The sequence below is a fragment of the Nymphaea colorata genome, chromosome 9, assembly GCF_008831285.2.
Source record: "Nymphaea colorata isolate Beijing-Zhang1983 chromosome 9, ASM883128v2, whole genome shotgun sequence".
Lineage (NCBI taxonomy): Eukaryota > Viridiplantae > Streptophyta > Magnoliopsida > Nymphaeales > Nymphaeaceae > Nymphaea > Nymphaea colorata.
The window spans coordinates 9,654,304-9,674,762 of NC_045146.1; the positions used below are offsets into that span (position 1 = coordinate 9,654,304).

The 20,459-nt window shown below is 39.1% G+C and overlaps 2 protein-coding genes across 6 annotated transcripts in view; one reads left to right on the top strand and one right to left on the bottom strand.

Annotated features, from left to right (window-relative positions):
- LOC116261510 (alpha-L-arabinofuranosidase 1-like) overlaps positions 1 to 4,678 on the top strand; it is a 111,324-nt gene extending 106,646 nt beyond the window's left edge. For all 5 annotated transcript variants that reach the window (XM_050079398.1, XM_050079397.1, XM_050079400.1 and 2 more), the window contains one exon: positions 4,402 to 4,678. In XM_050079398.1, coding sequence (XP_049935355.1) covers positions 4,402 to 4,461 — 60 coding nt within the window. In that variant the 3' untranslated portion in view covers positions 4,462 to 4,678. The remainder of the gene's footprint in view (positions 1 to 4,401) is intronic.
- Positions 4,679 to 4,906: 228 nt separating this feature from the next.
- Positions 4,907 to 6,220, bottom strand: LOC116261512 (50S ribosomal protein 5 alpha, chloroplastic). The gene is made up of 2 exons (XM_031640307.2): positions 6,061 to 6,220; positions 4,907 to 5,409 (listed from the first exon to the last, which is right to left on the bottom strand). Exons 1-2 carry the CDS (start codon positions 6,131 to 6,133, stop codon positions 5,057 to 5,059), a joined length of 426 nt encoding a protein of 141 aa, XP_031496167.1. The 5' UTR covers positions 6,134 to 6,220; the 3' UTR covers positions 4,907 to 5,056.
- Positions 6,221 to 20,459: the final 14,239 nt, after the last annotated feature.

The window sequence follows — 20,459 nt, forward strand, 5'->3', positions numbered from 1 at the left end:
CCCTAAGATGACGCACACACACACACCCTAATCCCAGATTAGGGCTTCTTCCTCCCAGAGGTAAGACACTCTCAAAGCTACGATACCCCCTCCATTCTAGACCTTTGACCTATTTATAGCCTTATTGGGTCTGCCCAAATAGGACCCGATCCAAATCACCTAACCGGTTACTAACAGTTTTAGACTTTGTTTCTCGTTCTATTTATTTGTTTAGATAGTTGATAATTTTAATGAAAAGTAATCTTATATTTAATATGATTGTGATTATCAAAATGATCAAATGCATGTCTAGGAGATGTACGTAATTACAGCTATTCATTGTGATTGCACTGATTTATTGATTCAGAGATGAAATTGAGTCCTTATGGAAGAACTGCTTTCCACCAATATTGATGATGGCAAAGTACAAGACATTTTTAACGAATCCTTGATACTCGATGAGGTATCATAATTTATCATTTACCATCAAACCACTTTGGCCCTTTCTGGCTCGTTGGAATGGTTTAGTCAGTTCAATTTGAAATTTCACGTAGTATTTCTGATAAACATTCAAATTGATTTTGTACCCTTCAGCCACTGAGAAAATGGATTAGATTTTACAGGATCAAACCCATGATTGCCTAGCTGCAGTTTTCTATTTTTCTTTCTTACTATTAGCTGTACTGCCAAGATGCAACTGATTAGATATATATATATATATATATATATATATATATATATATATATATATATATATATATATATATATATATATATATATATATATATATATATATATATATATATATATATATACCTTTGTTCCTTTCCTTTTTTTTTCTCTCTTCTCTTCTCTTCTACACAGCAGCCAACTGCTGATGCTATCTCCTTTCTTCTTCTTCTTCCTTCCCTCGTTCTTCCATCTTTATTTCTCTGCTGCCAAGCCCTCTTGTTTTTTTTCTTTCTCCCTTCTCCCTTTGTCTCTTGTCTCATGCACTCCCCGCTTCTCTCCCTCTCACATTCTCTCATGCCACTCTGCCCCTCTCCTCTCTGGACCCTTCTAAATGGATTGCATAAGGGGAGATGGTTGGGGTTGTGGGATTGAACCTTGGATCCAAGACACCTACTTATATATATATATATATAAAACAAAGATAGAGAAATAAAATGTAGGATATGCTGGTATTGCATGTTTAGAAGAGGATAGTTTATAAGCCTCTGTTTCTTGTGTTGGTGTTATTGTCTGGATTCTTAAAATTCCTTCCAGTTCACTGTCAGTCTCTCTGAAGTTTCTTCCACTAGAACTCTTCTTCCTTTATTACTGACATTGGATTAGTAGAGGAAAAGATTTGACAGATAATTCTCCTTTTTAAGTCCATTAACATAAAAAATCATGGAGTCATCATTGGGTTGGGCATGACTGTCCAGACTTCAAGCCAATGAACATCCAGAATAGTTGGCCCTGGACCCACCTAATGTCGAAGAGGCTGGGTAACTAAAGCTCTATGACATCCCAAAACTATATAGCTAGGCATATTATCCACATACAGTCCTCTGATTGTCCTTGCCCAGCTTGGGTGTCTGATCCACCGTTCGGGCCTTTACTGTTCTCTTATTCATGCTGCCCTGCAGAAAGGTTTGGTGACCTTGAGTGATCAATTTGTTTAGTCTACATCTGAAACCAGTGAGCTTTACATCACTGCAGATCTGCTTTTCTTGTGATATTGTTTGAAATTGTGTACTTGAGATTGTTAATATGTTTAAATATGTACCAACAAATAAAGTTCATAAACTCATTTGCCAAGTCCATTAACAAATCCTTGCACTACAACAGCCTGTTCACTATAAAGTTCAGTTGTCACGATACCATCGTTGCAAGGCATGGAGGTCAATGCTTGTCTTGCTTTTCTGTCATAAACATTGCCTTCAAGTCATCTTGATCTTTGAAAGGTTTCCTTTTCAGAGTGAGAAAGAGAGACACTTAGTCTGGTTTGTTTGTCGGACCTGCGTTCAACCTGCTTTCCAATTTTTATTCAGCTTTCCTAGATCCAAACTGCTTACTTTCCTGCATGAGGTCAACCAAGGAAGAGGACCAGTCAGGTGATATACACAAACCACTAGTAGCCTGTCAGTATTTTCGGGTGAGCGAGAGGGTCAATCCCACCGCCCGAAGCGAAGCCCGAAGGTCCCCCCATTCCCCCTACCTTCGGGGTCCTGAGCTGCGTCGGTGTGAGTGATAGAACGGGACACCCTTCAACTTGGATGTCGCGCCCTACCGTTTTAAGACACAGGAACATAGCGCCCACGGGAATCGAACTAGAGACCTGCCTTTTACAAGCCTCTAGCCCGACCAGCTACGCTATGCCCCTTGAGACAGTAGCCTATCAGTATTAATGCAGTCAATTGCATTTAGTTATTATCCTCGAGTATGTGAGAACCTGAGCTCACACCGATGTGTTGCATGACTTCATTCTTTGTTAGCATCCTTATATGGCCATGGATCCCTTGTATGAAGGGTGACTGATGTCAAGAAAACATGAACACATCCACTTACAACGAAATCAAGCAAGCCCAGGCCTGCATATCTACCAAACAAGATTTTTCAAATGTCATTCCTGATGCAAAAAGCCCAATCCATCAGCAAAAGTGCAGTCAATGCCCACCTATGTCACGTGAGTGGGGGTGCGAGTGCCGGAACGGCACATCCCAAAAAATTTAGGTACGGCAGTGCGGCGAGGGTATTTTATTATTATTATTATTATTATTATTATTTTTAATTTATTATATATATAACAAAATAAGCATGTATATATTATTATTACAATTTAGTTATTAGTGTAACATACTTGAATAATTGTATTGCATATGAAAATATCAGAACAACATATATTATATAAGTAATTTAGTAATATGACATTATAATTGGGCTCGGGTGTGAGTCGGAGCCGCACCCATGTCCGGTGCGCACCCGGCTCGATGCAACTCGGGTGCAGCAGTAAAATAGAAGAGTCCTGGTGACTTGGATGCGCACATTGGTTACCATTTATCATCAAATTGGGGATCTCATTCAAATATATTTGACAGATTTTATGTTCTGCTCTTGTGTGCATATCCAGTTTATATCCTGTTTCTTGATAGCCAAGTTGAAGGGAAGCCCATGGTCTTCCAACTTGAGTTATGCTAAGCTATTTCCTAATTGCATGACCAATTTTTTCCTTGTCCAATAAAATGGCATCTCTCGTTAAGTTGGTCAGAATAATTTCTTCCATTGGTGCCTTTTTGCATGTGCATTTGTTGCTTGAACTTGGGAAATTGGGAAGTATGCAGTTGGGATTCATGACATGTCTAGATATTGCCAAACTTGACGAGTCAGATATCGCTCAATTGTACTTGGAGTCAGAGTTGGATGCACAAAATCCAAAACTGAATTTGAATTGTGATATAGTTGGATTTCATCCATGTACTGAAATATAATTTTTCTGCGATTATGAATCTGTGTTTGGATTTTCTTTGATTCTGATCCACACCACGTTTATACAAAACATTGACATTCCCAGCCCATTTTGTCCCCGTACAATAAGCATAGATAGAAGAAGCGTGCACAGGACAATAGCATGAATGATGTAAATCTTCCAAAAATAACTAAAAGTCATTTCCACCTTGATGCTAAAGTTTTTGCAAACTTTTCATTTTGAATAAAACCAATGATTCTTTAATTCTTTCTTAATAAAGGTAGCAGGCCTAACCCCTAGCATCCATTCATCAGCATATAACCAAAAGATTAGATGAATCTACGGCCAATTCAAAAACCAGACCAAAATCTTGATCCAGATTCAAAGCTTCTTCTGTTGGATAAATGCATAGTCATCGAAGAAATCCAATCTCGTTTTTCACAGGGAATGGAGTTCATGAATCCATGTATACTGCAATTGCTTAATGGCATTTATCCTTGAACAAGGGCTTGATATTGCTTGAACATCCCTACAGAACCTTTATTTAGGGTTTGCTTGTTGATGCGTAACAGAAGCTCATCGACTCTGTTTGACTTCTCACCCGACGAAAGATCTCTACCATATCAGTGTAGCTAATAATAAATCTGATGTTACAAACTTTTTCTGCTTGCATATCCCTTTGAAAGGTGACAAAGTAGGTTTAATTAGTTTAAACTCGGATGAAAATCAAGCTATGAACTTCAACAGCAAGATAGAGCACAGTTTTTCTTTTCCAAATGATGGCAAAATGACCGAATTTGGTACCAAGCTTGCCCGTGCTTGCACCTTGTTGGACTCGTACGTACTGTGGGTTTCAGGCTGTACATACTTGGATTATCTGAAGTTTGTTATAAGCTTGTTTTTATGAAAAGCTTGTTCAAACTCATGAAGCAGGATAACGAGCTAATACAATTTAACTCTTTTGGTGCAGTCCACCTCGCTAGATTGTTCGACTTACAAGACCTTGAAGTTGAAGACGGTCAAGATTTGAATAAGGGAAGTGCCTCTATTGTCATAATGTGGCAAAGGCTCTGTCTAGCCCATCTTGCATATTAAAGAAAAATAGCATTTCAGTTTGCACATTCTCACCAACTAATAATGGATAAAGCTTTCATAAATTTCTCTTACATACGATACAACCTATGGGTGATATGGCGTTCAAGGAAAGTGTATCCATTTCTAATAGAAGCTTTTTAAAGTTGTCTCAATTTGTTCGGTCGCTAAGTCTATCACTCACCATTGAAAGGAAAGAAACAAAAACTGGGCCTGCTCTAACCATCTCCAACGTCGAAGGGGATACCGAGCATGAGAGAGAGGGAGGCAGCGTCCATCGAGAACTATTTGACCCGAATAATTCATGTGAAGGATTGTAAAAGTACTCAAAGACGTGTGCGGTATAAAAGTTTCAGGACATAAAACTGCATCAAATCCATGTCTGTATCAGAAATCATTAATTTTTTAATAACCATAGAATCCGGAAAATATGAAACCCAGTTGTCAAGTGTCAACTTAACCCACGAGAGATACGGCAAGAGCGGACGAAAACATGAAAGAAGCGGATTCCCAACCAAAATTCTTTGGACGCCTCAGACGTTCTTGTTCTTCTTCATCTTTGAAGGTGGCCATCTCCCCTTCTTCCTCATCCCCCGCTTGCGGACGAGGCGCTTCCTCCTCAACCGTATCTTCTTCGCGAGTTTCATCCGCAGCTTGGCCTCAAGCTTCATCTGCAACTTCGACTCCAAAGGGAGGTTCTCCACAGAGACTACCTCTTTGGGACCTTCTTCCCCTTTCTCTGACTCTGATGTGCCCTTCCCTTCATCCTCCGGAGAAGCCTTAGTGATTGCAGACCATCTGTCCAAAGGTGCAAGAGAAGTCGATTTCCTGAACCCGATAAGGAATCCAGATTGCAGAGGGAGGTTATTCTTTCGAAACCTGGAGACTAGCAGCAGAAAGAAATACCCATAGTGAGTTTCATCACAAAACGGAAAGTGAGAAAAGAAAAATTGACAACTGTGGATGGATGGGAGGGCAAAGAGAGCCCATGAACGAAGAGAAAATCTAGCGTATGCAGAAGAGAGAAAAAATAGAATGTCGAAATTCTGTTTCGGGAAAATGCCGAAAAGCTAAATAAAGTAAGACTTGAGGAATGTATAACCAAAAAGAGATGCTCACTGTATTTCGAACAAAACCATCCTTCCATGAGCGAAGAAGATATAATAACAAATGAATTTCGAGTTTCAAACAAAGGGAAACATCAGAACCGAGAATTCCGTAGTTTTAAAAGCGGAGAAACACAATGGATTTTAAGAGGAGCCAGCATGGCTGAAAAAGGTCAGCGCAGAAAGATTTGGGCATCAAAAAATGACGAAAAGAGTAAATCTAAAAGCGAAATAGCAGAATGAGTAGACGAAAAACCAGTAACTCGAAAACCAACAAAAGAGAACGAGAGAGGAAATAGAGACCCCCTAAGAAGAAGAGCCACCCAAGTTTTTCTCCGCCAAACGTGGACAGCGACCTACAATGCAGAAAGGAAAAAAGAAGACCAAATTTTGCAGAGAAAGAAATGGATTTTCAGGAAAGAGGCTTTTACACTTGATGCTCGGAGAGGCGAATGAAGGAAAAGAGCGAGAAATGGAGGAAAGAGGGGCAAGCGTGAGAGCCATGTCTGCTTCGGCTTACGGCATGCCACCGACGGGAATGCGCATTGTATGATGGACGGCTTTTGTGGATAAAACCAAGAACAGGCACTAGATAAGAGCCCGCCCGAATATAAGAAAAAAAAAAACAAAGCAAAATAAAATACCAAGGAACATTTACAAAAATATAAAAATCATCAGTTTTTTAAGAAAAATAATGCAAATGAATAAATACAACTGGAAAGCTGGAGAAATACAATCTAATTGCTACGCCCAAACAAATATAAAACATAATATCAAACAAAATTGACCGTGAAAGTATGCAATAGTACGAGGAAAAATTAGCTCTCCTTCTTGCTTTACTGATCAAGCTTGCCTTGTTGACATTGGTCCTTATCATCTAAACATACTGAAGAAGATAACCTTATTAATGACGAGTTAAACCAATTGTCAGTCATTACATTAAATAGTAATAACTAAAACTTTACTTCCAATAAAATAATGTCAGTCATTGTAACAGAGTCAACAGAAGTAAAGAAAAAAAAACATGCAAGTAATTTCAAATCAAAGTTGGTCGCATTGTCGTGCCAAATACTAGCGAATTTGCAAAACGTTCAAAGCAAAACAACTTCATCTCCAGTAGAAAAATAAACCAAAAGTTTAAAAGAAAGCATATCCAATTAAGTAAGTAGTTGATGTGGTCATGCCGCTTCAGTGTAGTTCATCCTTCACTCTTTTTCCTGGTTTGATATAAGCAAGATAAATGGCTCAAGCTAAGGGTTCAGCTTGCTTCTATCTGTACAAAAATATAACATAATTGTTATCTGCTTTAATTCACAAACTAAATGGTCTCTTCACCTGTAAATGTGTCCTATCATTTGTACCTTAATAAGTTTGATGAGGTTCTATTTCAGTAGATTAGACAAAGGGAAACCCTTAATTGCAATAGGAAAAAATAATGCCCATAATAGAGTAATGAAGAAGAACTGCACGAGAAACAAATAATCTTCAATAGCTAAATCATGCCATTTGTCATCAAACAGAAATAAAAAGAAACAAGAGGAGGATAAGTGGACGAAGGGGGAGTAGATATAATCCAAGGCCATCCCTAATGACAGATGGAATGCAACTACAGCTCAGTGTTCACATGCAAAATTTATGTGGGGTTTTACATGTAACCGTTGAGAAAAAAGATTTTGAAAACTCGCCTTAATATTTGAAACTTTCCTAGGAAAAAATTTGGAGCAATGTGACCGCCTGTTTGTACGAGACCTGTCAGTTTCAAGTGCCTTTACGAGGAGTAATCACACTATGGACCAAACTAACTATCACTATTGTCTAAATGCCTAAGTGTCATTTTTTATCGTAAAATTGAAATACCAAAGTGAGAAAATAAAAGTGTATATGATCCTAAGTTTTGAAAAATCAGTTTTGAAAGTCTTAAGTGAAGTCTCAGGGCATCAGCAAAAGGACGTAACTAGAAAGCCCTTTGTCATCATTGGGTTCATGTAAAATGGATCATAACTCACGTTCAAATCTAGAAAACGAATAAAGAATCGGCTTTCAAAATTGAATTTGGAAAAATGGAGTTGAAATTGCTTTTTGGAAAGAATTAGAGGACATGATGCACATTTGAAAGTATGCCCCAAAGAATTTCAAGGTTTTCAACGTTTTCCATGCAGCGGCTAGAGAAGACCGGCTCATGCAACAAGTGGTTTTATTGGTACACCAGATTCAAGTCCATAAAGGAAGACCATGAAAACATGCGCTATTCCAAAAACTGGGTTGTTTCATTACAATAATTTAACTTGATCCAACAAAATGGAAGTTTTAATATTATAAAAATTTGAATTTGAATGTCAAACTCTGCAACTTTTATAGATGTTTTCAGTCACCCCTTTCTGCAGTGACTCACTCAATCGCCTCCAAATTTTATTAGCTACGCAAAAACGGGTCTTTGGTGATACAAAGAAAATGCATTTTATTGGAGCAATTTTTTTGCATAAATACAAAAAGGCTCGTACCAAATGCTGGGTGCTGCATCATCTGTTCATATTATGCTTGAATTATGTCAGTAATTGTCGAACAAATCATTGACAGTTGAGGATGGGTCAGTGAAAGTCACAACATTGGGCACTAGATCTTTGCATCGGACCACTAAAGATTAAGTCATAGATGAATATATCACGTCAATAAAGTCTTTTTATATAACTTTTATATTTTATGAGTTATATAACCCCAAAATTGGGAATACAAAGTCTTCTATCCCACGTTCACTTCGTAGCTTCCTTGAATGGTGGTAATCCTCAACAACTACCTCACATTCAAAAGATTCCTCTGGAACCTGCTATTGTAATAAATACATAACCTTATTAGCAAGCATCAAGTGTTTCCGTTCATCAGGAAGTCCCGAAATGTAGAAGGATCGGAAAAGAGCAAATATGTAGAAGTTGATCAAGGAAATGATTCTAAATCCGCAAACAATAAGAAGATCTACTTAAACACTAATATGAAACTTATGCATGCTCTTGAAGAAATTTCACAGACCATTTGGCTTATAAACACATATTTCTCATGCGTGTAGATATTTATTTATAAAATTTTCAGAATGTGATGCGAACTAAATTGCCTTGCACATACATACGCAACGAAGTATTGAAACATACGTTTGATCATTGTCTTAGCTTCGAAGAATGAACAAAAACACATGAATCAAAATCCAAAGGCATGTTAGCACTGAAGAAGAATATAGCATAAGTGAAATTCAATCAAAAAAAAAAAAACTAGAGGCCATGTAGCAGGAAGATCACGTTAAGAACTTCAATAGACCACAAATAGTTGAAGTGTCAAGGTTTCCCTATTGCATAACAAGCAATTTTTTATTAGGAAATATATAAGTTGGGAAGAGATATGTGCCCTCGAAATCCAACAACTATATACTATAGTGAGCAACCATCAATGGCTTGGGAACTTTACCATACATGAAGTATGCAAGTACTTGGCCATAACTTATACAGCTTCTACAAAGCAGAACATTTGTAGCCCCTATGTAATACAAAATCTCCAGACAATGCCATCAAGTCATAGTTTAATTATGCTAGGTCTTTGGTCAGCATAACAAATAGAGATGTACTACACATCCATAGCCTTAATTTGGTAGAAGGCAACAAATAGCTTTTACTTGTGGGATTTTACATAGTAAACAACTCTTGCTTTTCTTCGATGATGCATATTATACTGCTAACTCTGGTGTTTAGTATGCTCTAGCATATTGAGCAAAAAAAACTGGGTTGGGTTTTAAGATTGGGCTAGACCTCAAAATATTCTGGGCTTGATCCAGGGTTGGCTAAATCTAGCAGGTATGGGTTAGACTGGGCTTGCCTCAAATGAGCCTATGCTAGCAAACTAGGTTCACTTTAGTGAGCCAGGTGGGTCTAGGAATTGGTTTAAAAGTTGTCAGTTTTGAGCTAAGCTAGCTCAGCTGCAGCCTAATGTGGGCCCCACTGTACTCAACAGTACATAGACCAATAGTGCGCCTCACAAGGGTTCAATCAGATTAAATGCGGCTTAAAAGGGGTAAGGGTTAGAAAAATATAGAAATACAAAGATTAAATAAAATATCAATCGGCACTTGGTGAGGTTAGGTGAAATGTCTAGTTTTACTCTTGACACCAAATTCCAAAATTGGTTGAACTTGGGCTGTCCAACTAGGTATAGTTGTGGGCCTCTTCCTACTCATAGCTTGGTTCAAACAAAATCTGAAAATTTTTCTTGGTTTACTAGAAAGTTATTTTTTGTAAAAAAACTATAAACAATAAGACGAATGAGGAAATGGGGGATAAACTGGGAAAAAGGTTAATTCATCAAGTATTGGTTGCAATTTTTGCAAGTTGAACTAGGGGTAACTAGCTCCCAAACTATCACCCGCGAAAAACCATAGAATTATAATGAAATTCTACTTAAAGTGGGTTCTAGACATGTTTAAGAGTGAAGATGCTAGAGTGAGTAAAGTAGATAAGGTCGGAGAATTGGAAAATTGAAATTGTGCTTCACTAGAAATGTTTGAACTTTGAACTGAAACTGATTCAAAGGGAAACATTTCTATGCATGATGAACATGTTCCTAGCCCCAGAGGAATTGATTCCACCTAATTGCACAGTAGAGTGAAGTGGGCTAGTGAGGTGACCTTCAAAGACTACGGAAATGGAAACTGAATCCAGAGTGAACATGCTGGAGCTAAGCTAGGTTAAGCTGTTCTGAAGTGGGACCCAATGATAGGGTCTAAGCTTGTGGCAATTGAAATTGACAATTGTACTTCATAGCTACTAAGGCCAAGCTACAGAGAGTTTAGAGAGCCCATCCTATGCTTGGTTCAGGCTACATGTGAACAATTGGGCTAGAAATTTATCATTTTTTAGGAAATGGGCCATGCTGGTCTCAGTTGAGCTAACCTGAGATAGAATGAGTTGGCTGGAGCACAAGTGAGATGGAGATGAACTGTCCAATCTAAATGGAGTTTAAAACAAGTCTAATGAGGGTAAAATGGTATATTTTGGGTGAAGTTCTTAGGTTATTCTAGTAAAATGAACTTCATGTACATAACGATAAACATTTCACAATCATAGCCATTCAATTGCATGGGCATTTCTTTAACTTGATGGTTTAAGAATTGATCAAGATTTGCCCTAACTCTTAAAAAAAAACAACTAAGTTGGTTTTTGAAAATGAAAATGTATGTAGTCGTTCTTATACGCTATATACAACAAACCTCATATGACACTAGTAGCTGAACTCAAGGAGTCATACCCTCCCTTTGGTATGGATGAATCCCCTTACCAAGTCCTACGCTCGATAGATGTGTCAATCTTTCTTTCAGAACCTCTATTTTGTCATTATGACTCCAATCCGTGTACGGTCGATCAACTAAATGCATGACTTCCCTTGATTTGATCAATGATGGTCTTATGGCAAAATCCACCAAATCGCGCACCCAGCGTGAGCCAGTCCCAATTTACCTGGTTGAACCTATACTCGGCTGACTAACCTGTCTGAACCAACCTGAACACAATGGAACCCAAAAAGGGATGCCTCCCCTTTTTAGATCTTTATCCATTTTAATTTTAATTATCATATCAGATTTTAATCCATATCTCTAATCTAGGTTTCCAAATGAAATCTAAATCAAAATCTCTTTTCTGGACTCCTATTTCAATCCTGATCATGGCTTACTATTTGTATTTGAGAACTGGATGCATAGGATTGTGCCACCCAGCCTAGAAGAAAATCATATTTTTTTTTCTAACTAATGAAAATCTTGACCTCCTAAAAATTGGAACCAACTTCTATGGCACTTCTTAGATTGTGCCTGCTGAAGCCTACAAATAGAGGCTCCGGGGTTGGGGGCATCCCTGTTTGTTCTAACTTGGTTTCTCTCTTATGTATTTTCTCTCTCTATTCTCTTTTCTTTTCTTTTCCAAGGTCTTCTAGGTTCAAACTTAGTCCCCCTCTCATGTATTTGAGAGAGCTTCTTCAGGAGTTGCCCCCTGAGAATTGACTATCAAAGCTCCACATCTATGAAGAAGAAGAATAGGAAGAGGATAAAGGAGGCCATCCTGGGTTGAAATTCAAACTCGGTTTGGGCATCATCAGATGGGCACTTCTTCCTTTTTATTTCTCTTCAAATTTCAGTCTAGTAAGTATGCTTTTCTCTAGCTTCCATAAAAGTTAGGTTCCTTGTCTTTGTTGATCTCCATTCTTGGAGGTCATTGGGTTCAAATGCTTTTTGGCATGGTTTCTATAAAATTCATATTGATCCAACATGTTGCCACACCCTATGCATTTGTTTCATCCAATTCATTATTTTATGTACAAAAATTGCCAATTTATGGGTTGTTTTTGTAAAGCTCATTGTTTTTATTTCAGGTCGGGCTGAAGCGGGTCCAGAACCAAAACCAATTGCGTGAAGAGCCCGACACGAGGGAATTCTTCTTCCTCGTCTTCCTCTTCGTCTCTTCCTTTGCTAAGACCGCAACACAGAGAAGAAGAAGGCAGATGAGGGTGCAGCGGCGATGAAGGTGAAGACGGCAGCGGTGCGTAGGTAACTCGTTGGTCTCACTCTGTCTCTTCCTTCTTCTTCTCCTCCCTCTCTTGCCATTGTCTGCCCATTTTTCTCCCTTCGTCCACACTCTCTCTGCCCTCACTTTTTCTCTCTGTTGGTCGCAACATTCTCTCTCGCCTTCTCGTCTCCTTGTTCACACCCTCAGTCGCCCTCTTGTCTCCTCCCTCGCACGCCCTCTGTTTCCCTCCACCACTTTCTTGTCTCTCCCCTCTGCCTGAACCATCTCCCTATCAATCTCCCCTCTCTGTCAACGCCCTCTCTCTCGCACGGCCTCCCTCCTAATCAACCCTCTCCCATCTCTCTTCGTTTGCTTCCTCTCTCCACCGCCAGTCCCTCAACCGAGCACTCTCTCCCTCTCTGCACTCTTCCCTCACTTGCGCTGTCTCTCTTGCACTTCCCTCCTCTCGTGTCCTCTCTCACTCGTCTTCATCTCCCTCACTACCAGAGGCCCTATTCTAATGGCAGACCCCCTCTTGAATTATTTTTCACTCCTTTTCACTATTTTTGTGATTGTTGGATTTGATTGCAGCTTGGGGACACATCATTCTCTTCATACCATTGAGTTGAAGGCTTGGGAGGTGACGGCAATAGTTAATTTTAGCCATTTGGGGATCAATCGAACATTTGAAGTGGTTGCCGGGAACATTACAGCAGTTTGGACACTAAAATTGGGGTGAGCGAGGCCTAATCGAGCTTAAATTATCTAAAATTTACTGTTAGTGCATGTAGAATTATTATTTGATCATGCTAGACTCATGATTTGATGATTTAGAATGCATATTAATCATGTTGCTATTTTGGGGAAAGTTTATGACTATTTAGAGAAGGACGAGGATCTACGTGTATAATTGTCTTTTTAACATGATGAGTTGATTTTTGAAGCGATTTGGACACATGATAGAGATTTTGATGATGTTGAGAAGGTTTAGAACCGTTTTAGCAAGCTCGGGAAATATGTTTCTATTGATGTGCATATACATCGTATATTGAGAATCTTAATTTTGAGATAGACGCATCAACTAAGAAAGCAAGGGAGAAACGGATTAGTGATTGACTCAAATTGAAAAAGTGGATCTTAAATCATTTGGTGACAACCGCAAAGAGTTGGGAAGAGGCATATTGGAGGGCTTTGTGGGTCAACACTACCCATCGACACCCTATTAAGGCGATGACTTATGCCTCAATGATTGTATTTTATACTTGTATAGACTGTAAACTGAATGAGTAGAGAATTTATCACTTACTTATGTTTTCAGGTACATCGGGCACGTCAAGTAGACCTTGAGCAGCATGATTGGAAGCTTGAGGCATTTTGGGGTAGTTTGCTGACGCACGGCAAGTATGGTGGCATTCCAAGCAAATCCCTGTCTGGGGTCAACCTTTGAATGTGTGTTTTCAGGATCGCTAGATTATGACTGTGTTGTGATTGAGTATATGTATGCATGTGATTGATTTGTTATGAGATAAGTTTTGTTTTGAAAATCACTATAAGCTTTGTTTTGAAAATTACTACGCAATTGAATGTGCATGCTATAATTGATAACTACTTAGGACAGATGAGTGGGATACTGAATTGAGTTTCTCTTCGACCCCAAATGAGCATTAGACAACATGATAGAATGATAATTGTATAGGACAGCTACGAGCCAATCACGAATCGAGACTACTCTATGTGGTTTGGCTAAGCTTTGAAAATGTGATTCATGTGTGTGATTCATGTGAATGTTGTGATATGTTACACATGCATTGTTGGGGGCATGAATGCAAATAAATGGAACTGAAGGGTAGTTGTACACATGATGTTATGACGGCTAGCTAAGAATGTTAACTATATATGTAGCTCTCGTGTGGAGGCAATTGGAGGTATTGGTGTACTCGCGAAGTGAACCAACCTCATGAGCTAACAGGTCATTTTGTGAATGTGCAATCTTAATGATAAGTAAAAAAGAATAAGAGGTGAGAGACCAATGAGTTGTGACAATGTGTTTAGGAGATGTACCGCCTTTGCCATTGGTCTCGTCTACTCGGAGCGCAAACGATGCAAGGCCTCAGGATATCGTTGTGTAATGTGCTTGGAGCGTTGGGCTCTCGCTTTCCCAGTCTGAGTGTCGTAGGGAATGCTGAGTATCTCTCATTAGAATTCACGCATCCATGGACGAGTGCTCTACCACTGCAGCGTGAATGGATCCATATATAACGCTCGGCATATGCAGGTCGGGTCGGGTCAGGGTCCAGATCCGGACCCGAGCTCCACCCGCGTGTGAGCCCGACGCCCTCTCCTCTCTCGTCTTTTCCTCTTCTCCCGCGTCTTCCTCACAGACCCCTCCCCCTCTGTTGCCACTCGAGCCAGCGCACAGAAGAAGAAGAGAAGACGGAGGTGGTGCAGGTAGCGGCGAGGACGGCGGTGCTCCGGTAAGCCCCCATCTTCTTTCTTTCTTTCTTCTTCTCCCCTTTTCTCCTCCTCCCTCTCTCACTGTCTCTGCCGTCTCCTCTCTCAACCCCACGACCTCCCTCTTATGCAACCCTCTTTCTCTCGTGCTTTTCTCCTCTGCCTGCACTCTTCCCTCTTTGTCAGCTCCCTCTCTCTCGCACCCTCACCCTCACTGCCATTTTCCCATTTCTGTCTGAACCCTCTCTCTGTCCGTCTCTCTCTCTCAGTGCCTCTCCCTGCCCACACGCTCCCTACTTGAGCTCTCTCTCCCCATTTCCTGATTGCTTTTTTCCATTTTCCCCAATCAAGCACTCTTTCTCATGGATTTCATCATTGTTTGTTAGGATTCCAGTTTGGGGAACACGTTCTTCCCCTCGTATCAGTGTTTAGGTGGTGTTGGTGGTGGCGGCTTGGCACAATTTCTGCCATTTGGGGACCGATTGTACGCTTGAGGTGGCTGTCGCAGGCGTCACAACAGTTTGGACACTTAGATTGGGGTGAGCAAGGCCTATTTGAGCTTCGATTATTGAATATTATCTATGAGAGCATGTATAATTATTGTTTGAGCATGTTAGAGTTTAGAATTGATGATTTGGAACGCATGTTAATGATTTTGTTTTTGGGGAAGTTTAGGATTATGATGGAGAAGTGTTGATTCATGCCTATAATGATCATTGAAGCATGATGAGTTGATTTTTGAAGCATTAGGGAAGCATGGTAAAGATTGTGTTGTTGTGGGGAAGATTCAAAACCATCTTTGGGAGCACGTGGCACATGTTTTTGTGAATGGGTGCACCTTGGAGTTAAATAGGGAAAGCATACGTAAGTTGTGTGTGACTATGGGGTTGACGCCTAGACTACAGAAAGCAAATGAGAAATGTGTTGTGAGGGACTGGGCGAAGCATTGAGTTTTGACATCTGTTGGCACGACAAAAAGTTGGGAAGTGACCTATTGGAGAGTTTGTAGGTCGACACTACCCGTCGACACCCTCTTGAGGCGATGACACGTGCCTCAATGATGTTGTTTTGTATTTGTTTGAATTGTTTGGGTATCTAGTATGAATCTTATATTTTGTTTATGTCTGCAGGAACACTGGGCACGTCCCGTCGACCTTGAGTTACCGGATTCAAAGCTTGAGGCAATTTGAAGAGTTTGTGAGCGCGCCACAAGTATGACAGCATTCCAGGCAAATCCCTGCCTGGGGCAAATGTATGAATGTGTGTTCCTAGGGTCGTGGGATCCTAGGATTGTGATGCAATTGATTGACTGATCAGTGAATGAATGTGCATAAGCATGTAAATGTTTTGATATATGATATGAATTGTTTTGGAAAGACTATGAGAAGTTTGTTTTGAAAATGTTATGCATTTGCATGTGCACGTTAGAATTGATAACTGTTTAGGACAGATGAGGCGGGGTATCGAGTCGAGTGTCTCCTCGACCCCAATTGTGCATTAGAAAGCATCCTAGAATGATAATTGCATATGACAGCTACGAGCCAATCACAGATCGAGACTACTCTATGTGGTTTGACTAAGTTTTTGAAGATGTGATTGATATGATGAATGATGTGAATGTTTTGTTCTGTTGCTTACACATTGTTGCGGGCAATGATGCAAATAATGGAATTGGAGGGTAGTCGTACCCGTATTGTATGACGCCTAGCTATGACTGTTATTGTTATGTGTAGACCTCATGTGGAGGCAATTGGAGGTGTAGGTGCATTCGTGAAGTGCACCAACCTCATGAGCTAGTCAGTCAATTTGTGAATGTGTTAATCTAATGATAAGAATGAATGAATAAGAGATGAGAGGCCAATGGGATGTGGCTATGTGTTTGGGAGACGTCCCACTTTTGCCACTGGTCTCGCCTGTTCGGAGTGCAGGCGGTGCAAGGCCCCAGGGTACTGTTGTGTGTTGTGCTTGGAGCGTTGGGCTCCCGCCTTCCCAACCTGGGTGTCCTAGGGAAGGCTGAGTATCTCTCATTGGAATTCACACATCCATGGATGAGTGCTCTACCACTGCAGTGGATGAAATGAGTCCATACTATTATGGGCCACCACGGGGGTTGTCTCTCGGCTGCAGGCCGCCCATGGTGTGCACGTGCCTGTGTTGTACCTATAGGAACTATTAATTCACTAAAGTTATTGAAAATGTAATGTATATGATTGAATGTATGTGATTGAAGTGCATGTGAATTATATGAATGCTAAGGGTTTGGTATTTTCCTGGCTTGTTGCCATACTGCGAAGGCTAAGCCTTCAGTTGTTTCTTTTTCAGGTTTTGGCAGACCCGGGGCAGCAGGTTGATCGGATGGCTTCACTCACGTCCTACTGGGGAGGTTTTGGGTTTTGTTTTCTTATGTAGTGCCGGCGCGTCTTGGTTTATTTGTATTGATGTCTTGTTTTTGTTAGACATCAATCATACAGTTTGGGGGCATTTTTGTCATACGCATAAATGTGATTTTGTATGAAACAAAGTTGTTATATAAATGAAAGTTGCCCATTGTTTTGAATTGCTTGGCTCATCTCTTTTGAACTGTTGTGTAGTCACATCTCGATGTTTGATGTTTAGAAAAAAAAAATGTTTGAGTGTCAAAAGGTCGGGGTGTGACACCATATCATTTCGGGCCACCACGAAGGTTGTCTGCCGGTTGTAGGTCTCCCGTTGTATATACGTGTCTGTGTTTACACTCATAGGAACTATCAATTCACTAAAGCTAATATAAATGAAAAGAATGTGAATGAAGTGATTGTAAATGATGTGTTCATGCATGAATTGCATGTAATTAATGAATATGTTATTGTAGCCATTGAGTGGCCGTTACATGTCGTGGTATATGTGAGAGGGTTCCATAACAAGTCATGTGAATGTATGCCCTATCACGACATGATAGTGATTTACTTTCATGTTTGTTATATCTCTTATTTGAGCTCTTACCTTAGAGGGTTAGGGATTTATCTGGCTTGTTTTCATACTGCAAAGGTTAAACCTTCAGTTGTATTTTTCAGGTTTTGGCAGATCCGAGACAGCAGGTTGATCAGATGACTCTACTCACATCCTACTAGGAAAGTTTTGGGTCTATTGTTGTGCCGGGCATCTTGTTTTGGTCATATTGATGTCTTGTTTTTGTTAGACATCAATGTTGTGATTTGAAGTCATTTTTGTTATATGTATTATTGAGAAGTATGATGTGATTTTTGTATGAACTGAAAATTGTTATATAAATTAAAGTTGTCCCATTGTTTTGAATTGCATAGATCATCCTTTTGAATCGTTATGTCGTCGCACCTCAATGTTTCATATATTTAAAAAAAAAGTTATTTGAGGTCAAAGGGTTGGGTGTGATAGTTAGTTTTTCCCATTCCCTGCGTAAAAACTCCATGTGGAGTAACTTGACAAAGCTTGTTGTCTATTCTCATTCTTCCATGCAAATAATTGCAAGCATTTGTGTTATGTTTGCATTCTAATGTGCATTGGGATTGATTTCATGTGTTTTCTTATTTTTTCATGTTCATCTTATTCATGGATATAGGCATAAATTAGGAGAATTGTGTAGAAGTTACTTATCTCAGAAAACCAGTTCCTATAAATTTCTAGTTTTCTACTAACAATTTGTTGGGATCATATTTCTCTACCTAGGAAATATTTTTTTAATCCATGAAAGACATTGGCTTCGTGGACGAGTCTAGATTCCTTTGGCACCTTTTTTTGTGGCTTGTCAAGACAGCTTGACCTTTCTGACATGACAAATATAGAAACTAATTATCTATAGGATGGCTTGACTAAACTGTAGAACATAGGATTTTCTAGGACAATCGATGCCATAAGTCAAGACAAGAGAAGTGTTTTTTTCAGTTATGTAAAGTGGCCATTTTCCTTAGGTTCTCCCACCCAAGTTTCATTGATTTTGGAATAGCTTTAGCCACCCTTTTAGTTGTCCTCTTTCAATCTATTTTTTGCTACTTTTACTTTTGCAAGTTTGGTAAGCTAAACAAATCTCCAAATTTTGGGCCTGTTTGCATGCAATCTTCTATCTAATAAGATAGTAAACATCAAAATTTGACTCTTCTCGTTTTGAGTTATATGAGATCTTAGAGATGGGACCTTACCTATAAGTACGAAGCTTGACCGTTCCTTACGTTTTTACATGGGCTAATCAAGCGAAGATTTGATGATTAGGATTGGGTTCCTAAGGTTAAAGGTTAAGAACTGGGTTTATATCATAGGTTTTTGATTTGTTGATGCTCTGCTTTCAAATTGAATTTTGGAAGATTTATTTGACATTGAAGTTTAAGAGAGAGAGGGCCTACCTATCATACCTAGTTGATAAAGAAATTAAATCCAATCCTAATATAAATTTGATGAAGGAAAATTTAATTAGGACAATATTATGATCAACATGAAAATAAAGGAAAATAAACAAACAAAATAAAATGAGATGATAATATTCTTTGGACGCCAAGAAGGAAGAAAATAAGAGAAGAAAGAGAAAGTGAAAGAGCAAAGAGAAAGCTTGAGACTCAAAGGATCTGAAATGAAACTTTGGATATGGATTATAAATTTTTAATCTGGGCAGGATTATTTGGATTTGGATGGAGATTTGGATTAAAAAAAAGTTTGTATCTGAAAGTGATATCTTCAAGCTAAATGGATCCAAACGTGATAGTTTGGATTTGCCTGGATTTAGAAAAAAGATGTGGACATGAAATTGACAGTATGGATCTGAAATGTGTCTAGAAGCAGGATTTGGATTCATAATTAATATTCAGATCTAGAGTTGGTAGTTTGGAACTGAAATTGTTCTAGAAATGAGATTTGGATCCAAAAGCTAGACTTGAATCTGAAATGGATACCTGAATATAAAAATGGATGTAGAAGTTAGACTTGGATCTAAACAGATCCAAAAAAATATTTTTGAATATGAAATTGATAGTTTGGATCTGAAATGGACCTAGAAGTTGGATTTGGATCCGAACGAGATCTAGAAAATAAATTTGGATCTGAAACTGATATTTTGATCTAAAATTGATCCAGAAGTCTGATTTGGATCCAAATTGAATCCAACAATTATATTTGGATCTTAAATTGATAGTTTGGATCTAAAATAAATCCAAAATTTTGAATTTGGCTCCAAACGGGATCTAGAAAATACATTTGGATCTAAAATCAATAGTTTGGTTATTAAACATATTCAGAAGTTGGATTTAGATCCTAATGGGATTTAGACAATATAGTGGAATATGATATTGATAGTATGATATCAAAAGTGTATAATTCATGATGAGTTGATTTTCGAAGCAATTTGGACACATGATATAGATTTTGATGATGTTGAGAAGGTTTAGAACCATTTTAGCGAGCTCGAGAAATATGCTTCTATTGATGTGCATATACGTCGTATATTGGGAATCTTAATTTCGAGATAGACACCTCAACTAAGAAAGCAAGAGAGAAACGGATTGGTGATTGTTTCAAATCGAAAGCGTGGAGCTTAAATCATTTGGTGGAGCTTAAATCATTTGGTGACAACCTGAAAGAGTTGAGAAGAGGCCTATTGGAGGGCTTTGTGGCTTGACCCTACTCATCGACACCCTCTTGATGCGATGACCTATGCCTCAATGATTGTATTTTATACTTCTATAGATTGTAAAACTGAACGAGTAGAGAATTTATCACTTGCTTATGTTTGTAGGTACACCAGGCACGTCCGTTAAACCTTGAGCAACAAGACGTGAAGCTTGAGGCATTTTGGAGATATGCGATAGGTATGGCGGCATTCCAGGAAAATCTCTGCCTGGGGC